At 35.1% G+C, this 22,826-nt stretch overlaps 1 protein-coding gene across 1 annotated transcript in view; it reads left to right on the forward strand.

Moving 5' to 3' along the window:
* Positions 1-22,826, forward strand: part of ATM (ATM serine/threonine kinase) — a 154,424-nt gene that overhangs the window by 108,308 nt on the left and 23,290 nt on the right. Inside the window, exons 44-57 of the mRNA XM_069554948.1 lie at positions 1,742-1,890; positions 3,244-3,348; positions 4,602-4,721; positions 7,359-7,593; positions 8,062-8,229; positions 10,026-10,139; positions 10,683-10,900; positions 11,393-11,600; positions 12,468-12,581; positions 12,954-13,112; positions 13,568-13,706; positions 14,756-14,838; positions 16,149-16,289; positions 17,108-17,224. Of these exons, the coding sequence (XP_069411049.1) occupies positions 1,742-1,890; positions 3,244-3,348; positions 4,602-4,721; positions 7,359-7,593; positions 8,062-8,229; positions 10,026-10,139; positions 10,683-10,900; positions 11,393-11,600; positions 12,468-12,581; positions 12,954-13,112; positions 13,568-13,706; positions 14,756-14,838; positions 16,149-16,289; positions 17,108-17,224 (2,070 nt within the window). The remainder of the gene's footprint in view (positions 1-1,741; positions 1,891-3,243; positions 3,349-4,601; positions 4,722-7,358; positions 7,594-8,061; positions 8,230-10,025; positions 10,140-10,682; positions 10,901-11,392; positions 11,601-12,467; positions 12,582-12,953; positions 13,113-13,567; positions 13,707-14,755; positions 14,839-16,148; positions 16,290-17,107; positions 17,225-22,826) is intronic.

Genomic DNA, 22,826 nt, shown 5'->3' on the forward strand with positions numbered 1-22,826 from the left:
TGGGCCATAAATCTAGCCTTGGTAAATTCAAAAAAACAGAAATCATTCCAAGCATTTTTTGTGACCGTAATGCAGTAAGATTAGATCTCAATTACCGGAGAAAAACTATTAAAAATTCCAACATATGGAGGCTGAACCACACACTTCTGAATAACCAACAAATCACAGAAGAAATCAAAAAAGAAATCAAAATATGCATAGAAATGAATGAAAATGAAAGCACAACAACCCAAAACTTGTGGGACACTGTAAAAGCAGTGCTAAGGGAAAAGTTCATAGCAATACAGGCATACCTCAAGAAACAAGAAAAAAGTCAAATAAATAACCCAACTCTACACCTAAAGCAATAGAAAAGGAAGAAATGAAGAACCCCAGGGTTAGTAGAAGGAAAGAAATCTTAAAGTTAGGGCAGAAATAAATGCAAAAGAAATAAAAGAGACCATAGCAAAAATCAACAAAGCTAAAAGCTGGTTTTTTGAAAGGATAAATAAAATTGACAAACCATTAGCCAGACTCATCAAGAAACAAAGGGAGAAAAATCAAGTCAATAAAATTAGAAATGAAAATGGAGAGATCACAACAGACAACACAGAAATACAAAGGATCATAAAAGACTACTATCAGCAATTATATGCCAATAAAATGGAAAACGTGGAAGAAATGGACCAATTCTTATAAAAGTAAAACTTTCCAAAACTGAACCAGTAAGAAAGAGAAAATCTTAACAGACCCATCACAAGCACAGAAATTGAAACTGTAATCAGAAATCTTCCAGCAAACAAAAGCCCAGGCCCAGACAGCTTCACAGCTGAATTCTACCAAAAATTGGTACATATACACAATGGAGTATTACTCAGCCATTAAAAAGAATACATTTAAATCCTTTCTAATGAAGTGGGTGAAACTGGAGTCTATTATACAGAATGAAGTAAGCCAGAAAGAAAACACCAATACAGTATACTAACACATATATATGGAATTTAGAAAGATGGTAACGATAACCCTGTATGCGAGACAGCAAAAGAGACACAGATGTATAGAACAATCTTTTGGACTCTGTGGGAGAGGGAGAGGGTGGGATGATTTGGGAGAATGGCATTGAAATATGTATAATATCATATGAAATGAATCACCAGTCCAGGTTCAATGCATGATACTAGATGCTTGGGGCTGGTGCACTGGAATGATCCAGAGGGATAGTATGGGGAGGGAGGAGAGAGGGGGCGGTCAGGATGGGGAACACGTGTATACCTGTGGCAGATTCATGTTGATGTATGGCAAAATCAATACAATATTGTAAAGTAATTAACCTCCAATTAGATAAATTTATATTAAAAATAATTTTTTAAAAAGATAGTATATATTTGTTGGTCATAATCTTAGCTAACAATAGAAGACATTTCTTGAACTGTATACAGTGTGCCTGGTCATGAATTAATTCCTTTGTATGAAAAATCTCATGTAAACTATTTCTCATAGTTTGAACTAGAGTTTGTCCCAGAAGTTATCATTTCTGTTACTAATATTCCTGGCTAATATTCCTTATCCATTCTTTTATCAAATGTCAGAGCCCTTTGAGCTCTGTCTTCATGTTTTAGGGGGAACACACAAACAATATTTTGGGATTTTAAGTGATATTGTGAACTACTGAAATTTTGAAATTTACTTTTTATGTTTGATTGCTGTTTTTTGTTTCTCTAGTATTATCATTTGTTTACTTTTTTTTTTAACTCCTGCTCAGGCCTTGCAGAATTTGGGACTCTGCCATATTCTTTCCATCTATTTAAGAGGATTAGATCATGAAAATAAAGAGTGGTGTGCTGAACTACAGGAACTTCATTACCAAGTAGCATGGAGGAATATGCAGTGGGACCACTGCATTTCTGTCAAGTAAGAACTGAGACATTTAAAACTGCCATTTCTCTAGTTATAAACAATGAGCTGTTTTTATAGTGGGAGTTGTGTTTTTATGTTTTGTAGATACTGTTAAGCTAAATGTTTGAGTAACATAGTAATAAACAATGTACACAGGCTTGAATTTCATTCTCTTTGCACCTCTACCCTCATGATATTTTTGAAAAGAGAAATATAAAAGTTCTTTTCTCATGAGAATCTTCTCATGTATTGTTTACAAATCCAAAGAGAAAGTCAGGCATTTTCCTTCCCACTACCTGCTACAAACATTTTATTTATTCAGCTGGCCCTTTTATTGACTGGATGGTACACAAAAGACTGTTTATTTGTGAAATAATTTATATAAAATACTACTAAATCAATAGCATAGGAAGACAATTACTTTAGCCTACATGTAAGGTCCCCATGTGTTCTGAATGAAAAGCCAGGCACCTAATCTAATAAAAGATTGTGCATTCATGTAAAAGTCTTTTGATGATATAAACCAAAGAATAATTAAATCACATTAATTGTATGTTTAATCACTTTCATAGAAAAAAAATTCATTAATTAGAAAGTCAGATTTCAAACTGTTAGATTGCTGTAAAATCAGAGGTATGCATTCGTATTTTAGAAACAGTTTACTCTGTGAGCTGATTCCTACTTGCCTCTGAATCTCCGTATGCTGTTTTTCTCCTTGCATGCTGTATTTCAGCCACATAGTCCTCCTTGTTTTTTTTTTTTTTTTCCATTAGGCCAAACTGTACCTAAAGCCTTAAATATATATCTTCTTTTTTTTCCTCTTACCATGAAGGTGGCTACTTGTCAGATTGTAATTTAATAATGTGGCATATTCAGAGAAATCTTTTCTGACCTTCCATTCTAAAGTAACCACTCAGTCATTTGTTTTGTTACCCTGTTTTACTTTTCTACATGTCTTTTGTCCTGGTATTTTTCTTATTTATTGTCCATCTCCAAACCGGAACATAAACTCCATGAGAATGGGGGCCTGATCTGACTTGTCTACTAATGGACTCACTGCATCTAGAACCTGGTGACTAGTACTAGGCACATAGTAGGTGTTCATCTCCTAAATAAATGGGAATATAACATGTTTAGAGCCTGGGGAAAAAAAAATCTGAGAAATTTGCTTTTTTCTGCTTGAAGAATTTAAAGATCCACAGAATTCTTCATGATTCTTACCAAATTTTCTAGAAATGCATTTTTTAAATGGAGATAATTCTACTTGTAGTTTAAAATTTTGCCTCTTGGTGAAGCTGTTTATACACATACACCAGGATTCTCTGTTTTTAAAAATTTCTTTTCTCTGATTTTTAAATTATTTCACAGCAAAGAAATGGAAAGAACCAGTTACCACGAGTTGTTGTACAATGCTCTGCAATCTCTAAGAGACAGAGAATTCTCCACTTTTTATGAAAGTCTCAAACATGCCAGGTATTGTAAAAAGAAAGAGTTATTGTTTTTGATCATTGCTGCTTTTCTGAAAACCTAAAGAATACTTTCAGCACAAAGATTTACACTGGTGAAAGGATAAGGACCTAATAGCTGTGGTCAGGTTGTTTTTTGTCATTCCCTTGACTCCCTCAAAAAAAATTACTTGTGTAATTCATAATTCATACGAATCAGTGTTGAAACTCAGAATTCCCAAAGTGGGAGGAAATATTCAACAGTTGACAATTTCATAGCTTTTCTACATCTGAGAAATGAGTGCTCAGATGAATTTTATCTTTTGCAAACATGTTTGCATAAGAACTACGAGTGTTCCTGTCTTAACAATTGTTTTCTGTATCTTCATATTTTGAATGCTTTATATGAAAGAATTCTTTAACAGACACTTGTCAAATATATATACATATATGTATATACACACACACGTATGTGTACACACACATGTTTATATATATATAACCATTGTTACCTTTAAATTTTTTGTTTTAAATGTAAGAGCATTCTCATACATTAGGTACTTATATGAGCTTTTTTTTTCCTTATATAATACATTTTTCTTTGCTTATGTGTTCAAATATATGCTATCTTTAAAAATAAAATTTCCTTTTGGAACCGTGATCCGTTATTTATGCTGAACCCTGAAAAGTCTTATTGTTTCCCATCCCTTGGTTCTCTTCCTGGACAAATGTACTGAGAATTTTAATCGTGTCTCTAGTGGTTGTGTGTCATTTACCTCTCTTAGCATTTAATGTTCTTTTTGTAAAATGAGTTAGTACTTAAAGGCACAAATGAGATAATACACAAAAAAGAGCTTAACTAATAACAGGCTAAACAAATGTAACGTTTTTTGGTTAACAGTAGTTGTGACCTAATAAATCCTGTTTTTTTTTACAGAAGTAATACTACCATTTAAATGCTTATCGTGTGGTGGCTACTTTGTTAGACTTTTTCTGTATGTATTCTCTAACCTTCAAAATAATTCTGGAAGTGAAAAAACTTTGTTTCAGAGGAATCCAGTAATGTGCGCAAAGTTATACAGTCATTACTGTTAAAACTAGAATTTAGATCTCAGTCCATACAATTCCAAGGCTTACTTTGTTTCCACTAACTTATGCTGGTGCTTCTGAATATTGCTATTATTAAATCAAGACACAGGTCTATAATGAGAACTCAACTTTTATCATCTGTAAAAAAAATTTTATCTTAGTTTTCAAGTGTCTTGTCTTTTCTGCTACTAGAGTTAAAGAAGTGGAAGAGTTGTGTAAGGGCAGTCTTGAGTCTGTGTATTCCCTCTACCCTACACTTAGCAGATTGCAGGCCATTGGAGAGCTTGAAAACATTGGAGAACTTTTCTCAAGGTATGTGATTCAAATGACTATGTATCCCGAAGCACAACCTGTTACCAAAGTGACTTTAAAACATAAAAGCTGTATAGAGACCAGCCATAGGTTCCTTTCCTTTTATCACAGTATAAGTTAGTTGACCTAATGAACTGTGATCTTGTTAAAATAAACATTTTCAAAAATACTCACTATAAAAATTCAAGTTTTTAAATTTAACTTTGTGTTTTTCTCTTTACAGCTTTTCCCCTGTTCTACCCCAGATGAAATTATTTCCTCATGTTTTTTATCATAGCATATTATATATACTTCACTGTTTTAGTACTGCATTGCATTACTGTTACTTTATGTATACTCTGCCATGCTATACTAGAAGATCCCTAAAAGTGGGACTTATTTCTTCTTGTATCCCTATTGCTATTTCGTGGTGACTAATTCTTAGTAAACAGTCAATGTTAATGAATATGGAATGTTTAAGGGAGATTGCCCCTTATAATAGTGGAAAGGAATACACTTTGCAGTATTTCTGGATCTTTCTCTGCTAGGGAATTTTAAAGAAGAAAAGTTTGACGAATTGGTAACAAATACCTAGGTTCTAGTATAGCAGTTCACAAAATGTAGTGTAGAGATCCTGCAGGCCCTAAGATCCATTCAGGGGTTCAGGAAATTAAAACTATTGTTAAAATTATAGGAAAAAAAAATTTTTTTTTTTTGCTTTCATTCTTTCATGATGTATAGTGACATTTTGGTGAGGTATCAGAGAATAGCTACAATTATTTGAAAAGACTGTTATCATCTTCCTGCCTTTTCTGTATCTATATAAGGCTAGATTTTCTTCACATTCTCTAACCAAACATCATAGCACAGCAAACTAAATGCACAATCTGAGATGAGAATTCAAGTGTCTCCATTAAGCCAGACATCAAAGAGATTCATAGAAATGTGAAGTAGTGCTCTTCTCACTAAACTTTGTGTGATACTTAGTTGATTTATTATTCTTATTTTGAAATAAATTTTAATACATGTTAGATTTTTCTCAGTTTTAGTTTCTAATAAGGTAAATATTAATAGTGAAAATGTTTAGTCACTCAGTCGTGTCTGACTCTTTGTGACCCCTTGGACTTTAGCCTGCCAGGCTCTGCTATCCATGGAATTCTCCAGGCACGAGTACTGGAGCAGGTATCTATTTCCTCCCCCAGAGGATCTTCCTAACGCAGGGATTGAACCCAGGTCTCCTGCATTGCAGGCAGATTCTTTACCATCTGAGCCCCTAGGGAAGCCCAAATATTAATAAGTATAATCAGGGAGGCCTGGCATGCTGCAGTTCATGGGGTCAAAGAGTCGGACAGGACTGAGCGACTTGAACTGAACTGAACTGTAAATGAAAGCTGTTTAGGAGTCTTCCATAATTTGTAAGAGTGTAAAGCAGGGGTCCCCAAACCCCGGGCTATGTCATGTTAGGAACCAGGCCGCGCAGCAGAAGGTGAGCCAGCAGGCAAGCAAGTGAGGCTTCATCTGTATTTACAACCTTTCCTCAGGGTTCGCATGCAGGAGCCTTAGATTCTCATAGGAGCACGAACCCTACTGAACTGCACATGCAAGATATTTAGGTTATGAGCTCTTATGAGAATCAACCCAAAACCATCCACCCCACTAGCTCCCCAGTTTGTGGAAAAATTGTCTTCCACAAAACCCATCCCTGGTACCAAAAAGGTTGGGGAGTGCTGGTATAAAGGATTTCCTGAGATTAAAAAATTTGAGACTTGCTGCTCTTAAGATCATTTTGGGAGGAATTAAATTTTGGTTCCTGTGAGTTTGTGTTACTGTTTCCTTCTTCATCAAGCAACTAAAAGAACTTTCATTTCCTACATCACCTTAAGGTCATCATCTTAGTTTCCCTGCTTCATTTATCTTGATTTCTCCCCGTATAGTACTCCTGAAGGATTGGACAGTATTGCTTAATTTGAACACCTGGGAAGCACTCTGCTCATATGAACTAATTGTACAAGATGTATTTTCTCTTCCTTTAATAAATAATATTGGTATATGAAACCTTTGCCAGATGCCAGCATTTCCTTCATTGGATTGTGCTTTCTTTAATAGCTACAGTTTTGCAGAGTCATGCCCTGTGCCTGATGGGTACGGTAGATAATGATTTTATTTCATTTCCTTGGTGACGGTCCTCTTTGAGGATCATTGAAGTTGTACTAGAGGTGTAGATGTTCTGAATGAGAGGCCTGATAAATGCGTTCTCATTTCAGAAGAATGGCAATTTAAAAGTGCTGCTTTTTGCGAGGTTGAAGAGTATTTTTAAGAATACCTTAAAAGTAGCATCTATATAAAAATATTGAATCGCTCTCCTATATACCTGAAACTACTATAGTATTGTAAATCAACTATGCTTCAATTTTAAAAAAGAAAGAAAATTTTAAAATGTTCATCGTCTGTTGGGTTCTCTGCTGACTGACCTTCTGAGGTCTGACCATATTGTAGATTTCTAAACTTTGATTCTTCTTTTGGTTTATTTTAGAAGTTCCAGTCATGTTGCTGCAAAAATTCCTTTAGTGTTTATTAAATCTTAAGTTTTAGAACCTGCATAATAGCACCCTTTTTTCATTTCTGTTGCTAATGTGAACCTTGTGGTTTGGCTTTCAGATCGATAACAGATAGGCAGCCCTCTGAAGTGTACATGAAGTGGTGGAAACATTCCCAGCTTCTCAAAGACAGTGATTTTAGTTTTCAGGAGCCTATAATGGCCCTACGCACAGTCATTTTGGAGATCTTGATGGAAAAGGAAATGGAAAACTCCCAAAGAGAGTGTTTTAAGGACATTCTCACCAAGCATCTCGTAGAACTCTCTGTATTAGCCCGAACTTTCAAGAACACACAGGTAATCAGATTTAAAACTATGTCATCTCACTCGTTGACCTTGCCTTTTTATTACCTAGAAAATAGAAAGCATAAGTAAAAAGAAATGTCATTGAGAGACAGATTGCTATTATAACATTGTATAGCATAGTTGTTTAAGATTTCTCCTTTTGGAATTACACCTGAATTTGAGTCTTGCACAAGTCTTTCTCTAATCCTCAATTTCCTGGTTAAATAATGAGAAGCTACCTAACTTTCTATATGTATAACATTTCAGTGATTGTATATACTGTGTATAAACACACACATAATTATATGTGTCTCTATGTAAAGAGAAAAACAGATAGGCAGATATGGGGGCTAGGGAAGGCAGAGATGCACTTAAGACAATCTTAAAAATTGTCAAGTCCTTACTGCTTTTATCAGCAGTAGTAGAAGTAGTAGTAGTAATAGTAAAAATGTTTATTTCCATTTTTTATTTTCATTTCAGCTCCCTGAAAGGGCAATATTTCAAATTAAACAGTATAATTCAGCTAGTAGTGGAGTCTCTGAGTGGCAACTGGAGGAGGCACAAGTATTCTGGGCAAAAAAGGAACAGAGTCTTGCCCTGAGTATTCTCAAGCAAATGATCAAGAAGCTGGATGCCAGTTGTACAAAGGTTCACTTTTTTTCTATTGGTTGAATTAGTTTTTACTGTAATAAGAAAGATTACTGTGCTTTATAATATTTTAAATAAAATTTAATATAATTACTAATTTTATTAAAGATTTGAAATTACTGATCCATGAACAAGAAATTATAAAAAGGAGTCTTGAAAATTAGTATTTGTAAAAGTTTAGACAGTATTCATTTTTCCTATTTACAACATTTCTATCAGTCCATCTCATCATAGATTAATTCATCCCAATTATAAGCCTTATTTTTTTAAAACTTTCTACAGTAATCAAGGAGGGTGTGTGGGAAACAAAGATGAAATAGACACTATAGATCTGAAATGACAAAAAATGCAAGAGGAAATGCATAAGAGAATAAAACTTTTTTTAAAAGGCAAGTTGAAATAATTAGGTGGTCAATTCAAAGACCTTGAAAACATCACATCTGATATTTTATCTACCATTACCTATAATGTACATATATATTTTATATTAGTTGTTATAAACTTGATTGCTTCTTCAACTCTGTCTCCAGCATATGATGGACAAATTTAGCAGCATTTGTAGGAATCATGAAGTATTTTAAAGGTTTGGACTCAGTGATATCCCTCTGACATATACCTACTAGGTGAATATCAACATTTTGTACTTTTGGATAATGGAAACTTGTAGAACATCCTCCTTTATTAGAGAATTTATCATTATACCAAGCCCTGGGAGCTCACATGGTATGATTTTTTAAATATTGCTTAACAGTATGGACCCTGAAAACTAAGATCATGGCATCCAGTCCCATCACTTCATAGCAAATAGATGGGAAAACAGGAGAAACAGTGTCTGACTTTGTGTTTTGGGGCTCCAAAATCACTGCAAATGGTTTTGGCAGCTATGAAATTAAAAGACCCTGCTCCTTGGAAGAAAAGCTATGACAAACTTAGCATATTAAAAAGCAGAGACTTTACTTTGCCAACAAAGGTCCATCTAGTCAAAGCTATGGATTTTCCAGTAGTCATGTATGGATGTGAGAGTTGGACTGTAAAGAAAGCTGAGGGCCGAAGAATTGATGCTTTTGAACTGTGGTGTTGGAGAAGACTCTTGAGAGTCCCTTGGACTGCAAGGAGATCTATCCAGTCCATCCTAAAGGAGATCAGTCCTGAGTGTTCATTGGAGGGACTGATGTTGAAGCTGAAACTCCAATCCTTTGGCCACCTGATGTGAAGAGTTGACTCATTGGAAAAGACCCTGATACTGGGAAAGATTGAAGGCAGGAGGAGAAGGGAATGACAGAGGATGAGATAGTTGAATGGCATCACCGACTCAATGGATAGGATGTTGAGTAAACTCCAGGAGTTGGTGATGGACAGGGAGGCCTGGCGTGCTGCAGTCCATAGGGTCGCAAAGAGTTGGACACAGCTAAGCAACTGAACTGAACTGATGGACCCTGAAGTTACCTACCCTCTTTGTACTTCAGTTGTAGTTTTCTAATTAAGGATAATAATTGTTCTTATTTCATAGGATTCTTGTGAGGATTAACTGAATTATTATATATTATTTTATATAGTAATAATGCCAATCATATAAAAGTACTCAATATATGTGAGTTGTTTCAATAATAGTAATAATAGTACTAGTAGTAGAGAATGATTATTTTATAAAGGTAAATATTTGGAATTATTAAAATAGTTGTAAGTTGAAAGCAAATGATGAAAGACATTTTTAACCTGTTTTTTCCCTACATGGAAGATATTTTTGTACAGTCATGATAATGAATTACATTTTAAGACTTTGCTTTCCTTTACAGAATGATCCCAACTTAAAACTTATATACACAGAATGTCTAAGAGTTTGTGGCACTTGGTTAGCAGAAACTTGCTTAGAAAATCCTGCAGTCATCATGCAGACCTATCTAGAAAAGGTAAGGTTTTTGAGGAACCCTAATAGAGTCGCTTAGCATTTGATCTTTTCATTGAAGTGAAGTGAAGTGAAAGTTGCTCAGTGGTGTCCAAGTCTTAACAACTCCATGGATTGTAGCCTGCTAGGCTCCTCTGTCCATGGGATTCTCCAGGCAAGAATACTGGAGTGGGTTGCCATGCCCTCCTCCACGGGATCTTCTCAACCCAGTGCTTCTACCACCTTTGAGCTTCCTGTTTCTCCCTCTTATTCATATAGTTTAATTTTTAAAATAGCTACTTTACTAATAAATGAACATGAAAAGCCTAATATGTTCTTTTAGTTTTATAGAGCTTTATGTTTTTGTACCATTCTTTACACATATTAGCTATTTGTTGTTTCTGCTCTGTCAAAATTGTTTTGAAAACTCAAAGTACTGTATTTTGTATAATTTAGCTTATATACATATATATATGTTAAATTTTACTGTGGATATTTCTTTGATCTGAGTAATTCTTTAGATGCATTTAGTATCTGTAAATATAAATGGATTGTTTTTTTCTTGAAGGCTGTGGAAGTTGCTGAAAATTATGATGGAGAAAGCAATGATGGCCTGAGAAATGGAAAAATGAAGGCATTTCTCTCATTAGCACGGTTCTCAGATACTCAATACCAAAGAATTGAAAACTACATGAAATCCTCAGAATTTGAAAATAAGCAAGCTCTTCTGAAAAGAGCCAAGGAGGAAGTTGGCCTACTTAGGGAACATAAAATCCAGACCAACAGGTAACTGAGGGTCTACAAGTAACAAGATATACAGTATTTATACAGGTATACAGAACCAGATAGGAATTCATGCTGTGGCTCTATACTAATTGTGAAATATACTGGTGTTAACTTTTTGTTTTGCTTTTTTAGTTTGTTTGTTGGTATCATAGTTGAAAAAGAGATATGTGTTGAAATTAGAGAGGAGTTACTTAGTTTGATGTAATTAAATACTTTTTTCAAACCTGCTTTTGGTATATATATTTTAGTGTAAGTAGAAAATAAAGTTAATGAAATACCTTGCATAGAGTCTACTTTGGTTGCCTAAAATAGCTTTTGAATTGCAGAAACTTAAAGACAAAAGTAAGTTTATTCTCTTTATAAATCTTAGAATGTTGCTTTTTCTCCTAAGATGGACACCTGATTTTTCATTTATATTATATATCTTATTTGATTTTGTAGTTCTATAAAATTTAACAGCTTTTGTGTTTTATTTTAATTATCCAATGTAAGATACACAGTAAAGGTTCAGCGAGAGCTAGAGTTGGATGAATGTGCACTCCGTGCATTGAAAGAGGATCGTAAACGTTTCTTATGTAAAGCAGTTGAAAATTACATCAATTGCTTATTAAGTGGTGAAGGGCATGATATGTGGATATTTCGTCTTTGTTCTCTCTGGCTTGAAAATTCTGGAGTTTCTGAAGTCAATGGCATGATGAAGGCAAGTTTTCTTTTTCACCCCAGTATTCTAGCCTGTGCTTTAAAAGTTAAGCCATTAGCCCCTCAAATGTCATGCATTTTGTATACTTTGTATCCTTGGCAGTTGGTTTAGGGCACTACACATAGGTACTTAACTAACTCTAATGATATAGGTTTATGTGGATATGAGAGAATTTAGGTCAGTCTTTTCCTGTAGCATTTAAATTACCATCGGAAAGTACCCAGAATGCTAGACTGGGAAATTTGGAAAGCAATTAAAAGATGATGTGATCACAGGTGGTGTTTTTTTAACCCCTGCTCTATTATTTTCTCTTTGTTTTTTTTTTTTTTACAATAAATTATTTTTTAAATGGAAAAAAACCATTTTAAGAAAACATTAAGGCAGTAGAATTTTATAAATTTTTATTTAAAAATCTTGGGTTTTATTGACACCTAAAGTTATATTTCAATCAGTTTAAAGCTTAAAATAGTTCTTCTGGCTGAAGAGAATACTCATAAGAGATACAACAAATTTCTGCTACTAGTGTACATTAAATCCTGTTACTTTTAGAATGGAGGGGAAAATAGTTATTCCATTTTATTCACACTGACTTCTCAGGAGTCAAGATTACAATAGTCCTTAGATCAATGTTTGTCCTCCTTGGATTCATTGGAATATAAGCAGTACCAAATATTCCACTTTTGAATGCAATCTGGTACAGGTTCAAACATGATTTACCAGTGAGTCAATCTAGACTTTAAGATAAATGATAAGGAAAAAATATGTCTGCTTGATGATTGCACTAATAGAGGAGCATTTTGTATTTGTTTAGATGTGAGGTCTAGTTGAAATGCATTGCTTTTTAATTTTGTATTTTTTTAATGGCAGAGAGATGGAATGAAGATTCCATCATACAAATTTTTGCCTCTTATGTACCAATTGGCTGCTAGAATGGGGACCAAGATGATGGGAGGTCTAGGATTTCATGAAGTCCTCAATAATGTAAGTAAACATGAAAATCAAACCACAATTGCTTTTCTTTTATATTATTGTATATTACTGTTCCACTCTAGAAAGTGGCTACACAAAAAAGTATCATCGGTCATATTTATTATGTTATATAAGGGCAAGAATATTCTCTTTCGTCTCCTTTCATATGCCACATGTTACTCACTTTCTCTTTGTTTTTCCTCATATACTTCTCTCACCCATACATACCACATCACCACTCCCGCCCCCCACACACAGTCCACCCACTGTAGCATCTAGCACAGTAAAACGTATCTTAATGTTAAGCAAAATTTAAATTTAAAAAGTTATGGATTTTTAATTTTTTTCTTTCCATAAAATTAACAGTTCTTAATTTTCTGACAGCTCATCTCTAGAATTTCAATGGATCATCCTCATCACACTTTGTTTATCATATTGGCCTTAGCAAATGCAAACAAAGATGAATTTTTGACCAAACCAGAGGCAGCCAGAAGGAGTAGAATTACTAAAAATGCACCTAAACAAAGCTCTCAGCTTGATGAGGTATTTGGATTGAACATGCATACCTTTTTTAATTGCGATATTCATTTTTTCTCAAAATATTCCTTTCTTAAGTCTCAGGAATTCAAAGAGTATGTATTGTTACAATATTAAATTTGTAAATCCTTTGTTATTATGATGCTACCTAAAACTGGTTCAAAATTCCTGAATATTTCTCAAAGCATAAGAGATACCAAAGGTATTTTACTGTTTTTCCTCAGCGTAATGAGGAAAGAAAAGATAGATTTTACAAGGCACCCAAGTCATTTACTCTTGAGATTATTATACCTTTGATATGTTTCATTCATAATACAGTGACTGCTTTGTCTCTGAGGAATTATAGTCCTTCCATTGTCTAGATATGTACATAAATTCCATTTTTTTGTTTTTATAACTCTAAAAGTTTTAATGTTGCATATTTGCTTTTGTAATATTTTTTGTTTGTATTTTATTAATAGGATCGAACCGAGGCTGCTAACAAAATAATACGTACTATCCGAAGTAGGAGACCTCAGATGGTCAGAAGTGTTGAGGCACTTTGTGATGCTTATATTATACTAGCAAATTTAGATGCCACTCAGTGGAGGACTCAGAGAAGTATGCAATTTGAAAGAATGAATGTTGCATTCTTGCTATGTTAATCTCTGTTGTTGTTTTTAGGTGCTAAGTCATGTCTGACTGTTTTGTGACCCCATGGCCTATAGTCTGCCAGGCTCTTCTGTCCATAAGATTTCCCATTTTCCCAGGCAAGAATACTGGAGTGGGTTGCCATTTCCTTCTCCAGGAGATCTTCGCAACCCAGGGACTGAATCTGAGTCTCCTGCATTGCAGGCAGATTCTTTACTGCTGAGCCACCAGGGAAGCCCACTTATTCTCTATAGGGATATTTTAATTACAGAACAGAATGTAAATCTGCTCAACTCACATTAATTATAGATATGAAAGTTTTGATGATTATAACTCACACGTAATTCAAAACTTTATTTTTATCTAAAAGCCTTCAATACCCCTCCAGTTACTTTTTCACTTAATATCTTGTTGTGGAACTGATTTTTAACAGATAACTGCATTCTAGGACTTAAAAATGAAAAGACTATCATTTTCTCCATCACTCTTCTTGCTGTGTCTCTTTAAATAATTATAAGCTGCTATAATTTGGTCGTGTGTATCTGTCTCCCCAAACTTTAATAACTATGTTCTTTTTTTCTGTTCAGAATCATGTCTTCATAGTTAAATTCTTACTATTTTAAAATAAAAATGAGGCTTCTCATAGTGTTCCTCTAAGCAAACAAAGAATACTGTCATGTTGTTTAGTCACATTTAATAATAATATGTATAGCATTATCTATGTGCTGTTCATACTATTATATAATTATCTTAAGTTGTCCAACTTGGCACCTCAGGTGGAGTCTGGTCTAATTACCAGTGCCAGGTAACCTGCAAATTCATCTGTAAGCCACATTACTCATTGCTATGCCCTGACCCTGAGCGGCATTATGTCCCAAGTCTTTGGTCTTCATTTCTAAATCAGAACCACAGATTAGCCATAGTTTGGGTTTATGGTATCTGCTGAATTCTCCTGCTTTACCTACAATACTGTTGCTCAATTTGCAGTTGTCACTGAAACTTCTTTATTTTAAATACAGAAGGCATAAATATTCCAGCAGACCAGCCCATTATCAAACTTAAAAATTTAGAAGATGTTGTTGTCCCTACTATGGAAATTAAGGTAATTTGCTATTAACTGTTTTGATTTTTTAATTAAACTAAATTACTTTTTAGCAAGTTAAACCATTTGAAATAGCCTTTTATTGTAGGTCAACATTGGTTAATTATTGGCAATTTCATTTGTTTCAACCAATAGTTTTTTCTTTATTGGATTCCCTTTGCCCAAGACTTAAAATACTTAAAGATCTCTCCTGCTTTCTTTTCTATTTCCTTCAGTTTTTACAGTTGTCATCTTTCTTATGAAGAAGTCTGTAAGCTGTTATTGATATTTTCATTGGCCAGAAGAAGGAAATATTTTGTGTGTTTATGTCAATATTAATTTTTAACTGAGCAAGAAAGTTCCTAATTGTTTTATATTGAGTTTTAAAATTCTGTACATGTTAGAATGTATTGACTGTGATGTGTTACAATATTAAATAATACAATACATATTACAGTATTGACTGTAATATACATGACACTTTCAGCTATGTCCTAATGGTTTTTTATTGCTGGAAGTACGATGTGGGCAGGGGTAAATATAATAATAAAGGTTGTTTGGTCACTAAGTCATGTCCATCTCTTTTGTGACCCCAAGGACTGCAGCGCTCCAGGCTCCTCTGTCCTTGAAATTTTCTAGGCAAGAATATTGGACTGGGTTGCCATTTCCTTCTCTAGGGGATCTTCCCAACCCTAGGATCTAACCCACGTCTCGTGCATTGGCAGGTGGATTCTTTACCACCAAGCCACCTGGGAAGCCCATAATAAATAAAGATTACAGTTTAGAAAATGATCATTTTAACTACATTGTAAAATCTCTCCTTTGAGTTTGCAGTTTAATGTTTAATATGTATGGTTATTTGATTTGAAATGTAGCTTCACCGTGTAATAACCTATCAGCAAAGTTACTTATTTAAATATCTTGTGAAACTGCCAGATTTAGCAATTAAAACCTAGAAAACTCCTCTCCATACTTTTCTAAAATTTCTCTTATTGTTTTTGTGAGGAGATGACTTAATTTATATTGATGACTTAGCATTCACAGATCAGTGGTAACTCCTGAACCAGGGTTATTGAATAGTTTTTTCAGCAACACTCATCTAACTTCTTATATTAGAGATATTTAAGGAGGTAAATTGTGTTATCTATATTGCTTTTTGAAGCATTTCCAATGTCAAATCTCCTTTCTTTCATTTATAAAGTTACCACTTCTGTTCTTAACCAACAGCATATTGTCATTCATTCCTTTGCTTAATATTAAAATTGTCATTTAAAATTCATTTTTCTTTAAATGCAAATTGAATACTAAGGTATTGTCATATACTTTATTAGGTGGACCCCACAGGAGAATATGGAAATCTGGTGACTATAAAGTCATTTAAAGAACAATTTCGTTTAGCAGGAGGTTTAAATTTACCAAAAATAATAGATTGTGTGGGCTCTGATGGAAAGGAAAGGAGACAGCTTGTCAAGGTGAGACTTTGCTTTTGTGGTGTGGTTCCTAGTGGATTAATGAAAACATCAAAGAAAAACTAACAGATATTTTCTTCTTATTTTGGCTCTTTGGTTTTGTTCTCAATAATTACAGGTGAGGAAGACAAAGTAGAAAGAAATTGTCTTCTAGAAGCAGAATGCTTTTCCTCATGGTTTTGTGTGTGTATCTGAAAGACCAGCCTTATTTTAACAGTTGGTTGAAATGAAACAATACTTTTTACATGTATAGATATGGTTAGGTTTAACCGTTAGCCTACTTGTTATGAAAAAAAATTTTTGAGTGTTGCTTATTTTCTTGAATAGTTCAAGTTGAAGGCCCTTGCTTCAATGTCCTGGGTCTGACAGTGTGCTGAGTGCTGTTTTAAACGTATCCGAAAGGGATAGCACGCCTCCCTTACTCTGCTTTTACGCTTTGGGCCTTGCTGGGAAGTAGCAGAGAGACAACAGTGCTCCCCCACCTTGGTGTTTTGCAGTGTGCCCTTAAATGTAGGCATTCCAATTATTTTAGTTACAAAAGCAGCTACGATGGGGAGTGGGGAAGGATACTTCTTTTTTCTAAATTGGTCTACAGTGATGTAGTTTATTCTAATACTATTCTTTTGTTCGTGTGTTTGTGTGTTACACACACAAACGAAAGAATAGTATTAGGTCTTAATTACTTAAGAGACTATTAAGGGGAGCACAGATCCTCAGATTGATTTCCAAGTGCCCTTTGGCTGTCCTCAGATGATTTTGCATGATTTTATAGTAAAGAAAATGAACTGTGCTTAGTTATTTGTGTTTTGATTATTCTGAAGGGCCGTGATGACCTGAGACAAGATGCCGTCATGCAGCAGGTTTTCCAGATGTGTAATACATTACTGCAGAGAAATACTGAAACCAGGAAGAGGAAATTGACTATTTGTACTTATAAGGTAACTTTTATTTCTGCTGCTTCATAAAGGACATATAAAAGACGCCACTATTGAGGTAGGGGGTCAGCAAATACTTTCCTGAAGGACAACATTTTAGACTTTGTGAGCCACATACATAGGTCTCTGTTGCATATTCTTTATTTATTTTTTTCCTTGATAGCCCTTTAAACCTGAAAGACCATTCTTAGCTCACAGGCTATACAAAAATAGTTTGGGACTGGGTTTGGTCCAAAGGCCATATATTGCTAAGCTCTGATTTAAACAGTATTTTTCTTTTGTAAAGTATACATTAATGTTAATTGCAACTATTTTTTTGTTTCAAGAAATCTTGTTCTTATAATCAGCTAAAGTATTTTCCCTTTATCTTTGACCATTTGGCCTATTTCTGGTATAAAAGTGCTCTTTAGAAGAGAAATGATGTTAAAAAGAAAATACTGATTCAGTGAAGAATACATTATATAATGTAGAGTTTTAAATTTTTAAATATGCTAGTTTTTGACTAGGTAATACATTTGCACGGTTCAAAAATCCAATAGTAGCAAAAGGTATAAAAAGGGAAGCCTTCTCTCACCCCTTCCCTTTCCCTGTAAACCTCATGCCCCACCATCTCTTATTCGTATAAGTACCATTTTCATTTGTTTCCAGTGTTATACAAATAGAGTATATGAATATAATTCCTTATTTTCCCCCCTTTCCTAGAGTAGAGACAACAATATTTTTTTAACTCAGCAATATATTATAGAAATTTTTTGCTTTTTTAACAACTGCTTTATGTATTAGTACATAATTATCATACAAGTCCTTATCATATAAATAGGCATTTGGGTCATTTATAGTCCTTTACTGTAGCAAGCAGTGCTGTGCTGCAATAAATAACATTGAACATATTTCATATATGCACTGGTGAATCTGTGGGATAGATTTCCTAAAGTTGATGGGTAACAGTATAATTTGGTAGATATTGTCAGATTACCTTTAATAGAGGGATGTCCCAATTGCATTTCCTCCAGCATTTTGCTTGAGAAGATAATTCTTAAGTCACATTATTCTGTTAATCATCTTTGACCCTTACATGAATGCTTATCTAGCACATTTGCATTTTTAAAAATTGCAATAAACTTTTATTTTGAAGGATGTGTTTTCTATAGGTGTTCCTTTCTGGTTTCATTCCTCTGTGTCCTATTTGCCTTTTATTCCTCTGTCACTGCTGTAACAAGGCTTATTTATTTATTCGTTGTTTCTATTTCTGTGAAGATATAAACAAATTAAGATAATTACTGTGTATTACTAGAGAAGCAGTCTTTCAGAGACACTTAGGATAGCCCCATATCTGTTTCTTAAACCTGCAAAATGGTATATAAACAACAAGTGTTTATTTTCTCCAGCAAGTTAACCCTACTTAAACTCAAGGTATCCGAACCATCAACTAAAATTAGTTTAAAAATATAATTAAAAATACAATAATGTTTATAATGTGAATAAGCTGCTTAGGATTAATGATAATAAGAAAGATGCAAGACTGTATGAAAAAAAAATTATACAAATGTAACAAGAAAGAAAAAAGGAAAATTAGCATAAGGTAAAAGTACCACATCGTAAATGGGAAGAGACTGAAAAATGTCAGCTGATTTCAAATTAGCATAGACAATGAAATTCCAGTAAAAATTTTGTAATGTGGAAACATGATGTAAAAGTTTATCTTGAAAAATATATTGGTGAGAATGACTAAAATGTTCTTGATAAAAGCAATACATGAAAGTGAACTCTGTCCAGTCATATGAAACCAAAGTAGCCTTGACAGATGTTTATATATACATGTGTAAGAAATCAGTATATAGCTTTGACATAAAATGCCCTAAATGCTATTAACTCTGGGTATGATGGGATTATGGGTAGTACCTGTTTTTTAAATATATTTTGAATTGCCCTCAGTGAACATTTTTTTAATTATAAAAACAATTGTTAAATTAAAAACACCAAATAGGGGAGCAGGGAAGAAATTAAATCTACCCACCAAAATTCTGATTGAGTCAGGCTAATTGTAACTGAAAACTGAGATTTTTTTTTAGAGATTTTTAACTGCCTACAGAAATAGAAACATAAAACTCACTTATTAGTTGGATGAAGTTGAAGAGTGGGAAAGCATTAAAAAAAAAAAGCACACTTTTTTCTTACTTTCAAAGTTGTGAGAAATTTATTGTTAACTTGATGCTTTCTAGTACCAGTTAACAAAAAGTGAGTTCTCATGGAATGCTAAGAGCAAAAGTTAAAATTCAAGATCTGTGAAATCTGATCTTTGATGTGGTTTAGATCAGTGCTACTCAAATTTAACAGGCATTCTAGTCCCTGGAAGGGTCTGTTAAAACACAGATTGCTGAGCCCCTAAAATTTCTGATTCTAGAATGGAGCCTGAGAATATGCATTTCTACCAGATACCAAGTGATGCTGATGCATCTGCAGTTTAGGAGCCACACTTTGAGACCCAACAGTCTAGTTAATCTGCTATGTATTGGTTTAGCGTCATTGTAGGACAAAGTTGATGAGCTGTTAACTTTCTCCTCTGATTGCTCAGAATTTTTTAGAGGGCAGATATTCAGTAACATGAGTGAAAGGGAAGTTTTGTGCTCTAAGTGCTAGACTTTTAGATGGTGAAAGCAATGACTAGAGAGCTAGGATCCGATATGTTGCAGCAGATTTGGGCTGTAAGTGCTCAGTCACTTCAGTCGTGTCTGACTCTTTGCAATCCCGTGGACCGTAGCCGCCAGGCTCCTCTGTCCATGGGGTTTTCCTGGCAAGAATACTGAAGTGGGGTGTCATGCGTCCTCCAGAGGATCTTCCTGACCCAGAGATCGAACCTACATCTCCTGCATTGCAGGTGGATTCTTTACCACTGAGCCACCGGGGAAGCCCTTGGGCCATAGCATCACCTGGTTTTCTCAGGAAGCAGCTCAGGCTTCCAAGCAAATAATACAATTTGGCTTCCAGAGTTCATTGCTATAAAGCATGAGAGAAGACCTTGACCTAAAATATTTTGAAGGCAAAAATAACTAAACTCCATCTCTACCTGGTAACTTTTTAAATATCTGATTTTCACAGAGAACTATTTTACCAGTTAAATAATGGAATTATTTAATGTTATATATTTGAATATTAAAAAATGTCCTTTTGGAAGACTGTGTGCTCCCAAGGCAGGGGGCATTGGTCTAAGCTCTCTCAGGGAACTGGATGCCACAAACTGCAACTAAGAAAGTGTCCACATGTCACAGCTAAGAGTTTTAACAAGTTGCAACTAAAGATCCTACCTGCCATAATGAAGATCAAAGATCCCATGTGCTGCAACTAAGACGTGGCACAGCTAAGTAAACTGAAAAATAATAATAATAAAAATTTTAAATGACCCCTAAATACGAGAGTTTGGGTTTGACTTTATTGTTTAAAATTGTATTATTAGGCCAATAGATCTATATTATTTTGAGATTACTCCAAAAATGTGAAAGCTGTGTTGTAGCTTTGTTGCTAGTTGTTCTTAATTTCAGTTAAAGGTTCCTGAAAGTACTATCTTGTATGTAATGAAGCAGTCTGCCTAGTCTTCTGTGGAGTCATTCCCAATCTGTCATTCAGGCTTCTTGTGACCATTGTAACAACAAGCCGGGTCATTGACTGCCTGGAATTAACTCTTGGTGTGCAAATGTTGCTCAGGGGTAAAGAATCTGCCTGCCAGTGCCGATGTGGTTTCGATTCCTGAGTCAGGAAGATCCTCTAGAGAAAGAAACGGCAACCCACTCCAGTATTCTTGCCTGGGAAATCCCATGGACAGAGGAGCCTGGCAGGCTCTAGTCCAAGGGGTGGCAAAAAAGTCAGACATGACTAGGTGAGCAAACAACAACAACAAAGACAACAACCCAGATGTCAAAATGCAGCCTCAAAGGAGAGACTTGTATATTGAGGAACATAAGATATCAGAGAGAATCACATGGAATGGGGGAAGACAAAGTATTGTTTTTGCTGGCACTGAGACATAGCCCTCTGATAACCAGGATTCCTGGGACTGGGCTAATTTATCTCTACCAAAACTACATTTTTAGAAAGTATGTTGAACAACTAGCCTAAAATCTTAGATATGAGAGGATTCATTTTTTAAAATCAGTGTCTTATAAATAATATTTAAATACTGAAAGAAGCTTTGTACTTAATTCTTCATTATGCCTTATGAAAAACATTGCCATTTGCCTTTTGAAACTTGAGTTCAATGTTTTTATATCAACCAACATCTCTAAAATGAGATAGAAAGAAGCCAGCCTACTCCTTTCTCCATCAGTCTCTTAACAAAAGAAGGGTTTGATTCCCCACCCCCCGCCCCCCAATAACTAGAGAGTAATGGAGAGTAATTTTAGAAAAGAGATCTTTGATGGAATATATTAGGAGGTAAGGATGTTAATGTGATCAAGCATTAGGGTCACAGCTAGCTCAAAGTCAAAGATAAAGCTGGATTTTCTGGGAGGAAGGTATTTAGAGGTACTTAAGCAGGAAGGAAGAAAGTTGGAAAGACTATGAGATCTGTTCATTCATTTGTTCAATAATTGTTTGTTTACATGCCTAGTGGTGTATTAGATACTCTACCAGGTGTTGGGGATATAGAAGTAATAAAACATAGTCTTAGTTCTTAAGAAGCTCATAGTCTACCAGGGGAAACAGACAGACAATTACAGTGCAGAGTGTTTAAGTGCATTTTTGGAGAATGAAAAGAGCTGAAGATGGAGAAATCATATTTATCTTTAACATCACTGGGGAAGACCCAGGCTGAGGGCAGGAACAGGCTCCAATGAGCCACCAACTCCCAGTGGACCCTCAATACAAGGCCATCACCCACAGGGTCACTGTGACGTACTGGAGCAAGTGGAGTCTTCTGAGCCAGGGTTCTTCTAGCTCCTTTTTCTTGTACCCAATTAGGAGACCTTCCCACATTAACAGGCAGCCAGAACCTGTTTAATTGTTGCCTACCAAAATGCCTGTGATCTAGCACTGCTCCTGACATTATGGCCCTGCCCCTAAAGAGAGGGCCTTGTTTTGGGAACTTCTTGGCCCTGAGTATGAGCACAGGCTCAGGAAGGATACACAGCATGGGACTCAAAATCACTGGCCTCCTTCTACTGCTGGAAACAGTTTAACATCTGAGGGAGGATGGGAAGAAAGGAGGGGCCAGCCCTCTCTGCCCTGCCTCATTTGCTCCTGGTTATGCTCCTACAAGAAAAGTGATGAGTAGCCTGAGACCCACGGTAACAGGGCCTACTCTGTGTCCATGATCCTTGGCAAACCCTTCCACTCACCCCTTTAACCAGGGCGGCTGGGCACAGGGCAAAAGGAAGCCTGAAGCCCTGAAAAAGGCTTTAAAACACAAATCTTTTGCAGAGGCTCCTCTTAGGAGCTTCAGGGCATAGCTCCTGTTCTGCCGGACTCCAGTGCTTAGGCCTGTGAACATCTGGAGGCTTAGGGTCTTAGGATCTGAGCAGCAGTGTTTTCCTCCACCAACTAGCTCATCTAGAACTAGCCTTATTTTGGTATCTTTGAGAAAGGGTGCTGGCCCTGAGCCTACTCATCCAGA

The sequence above is a fragment of the Ovis canadensis genome, chromosome 15 (genome assembly GCF_042477335.2).
Source record: "Ovis canadensis isolate MfBH-ARS-UI-01 breed Bighorn chromosome 15, ARS-UI_OviCan_v2, whole genome shotgun sequence".
NCBI classification, from domain to species: Eukaryota; Metazoa; Chordata; class Mammalia; order Artiodactyla; family Bovidae; genus Ovis; species Ovis canadensis.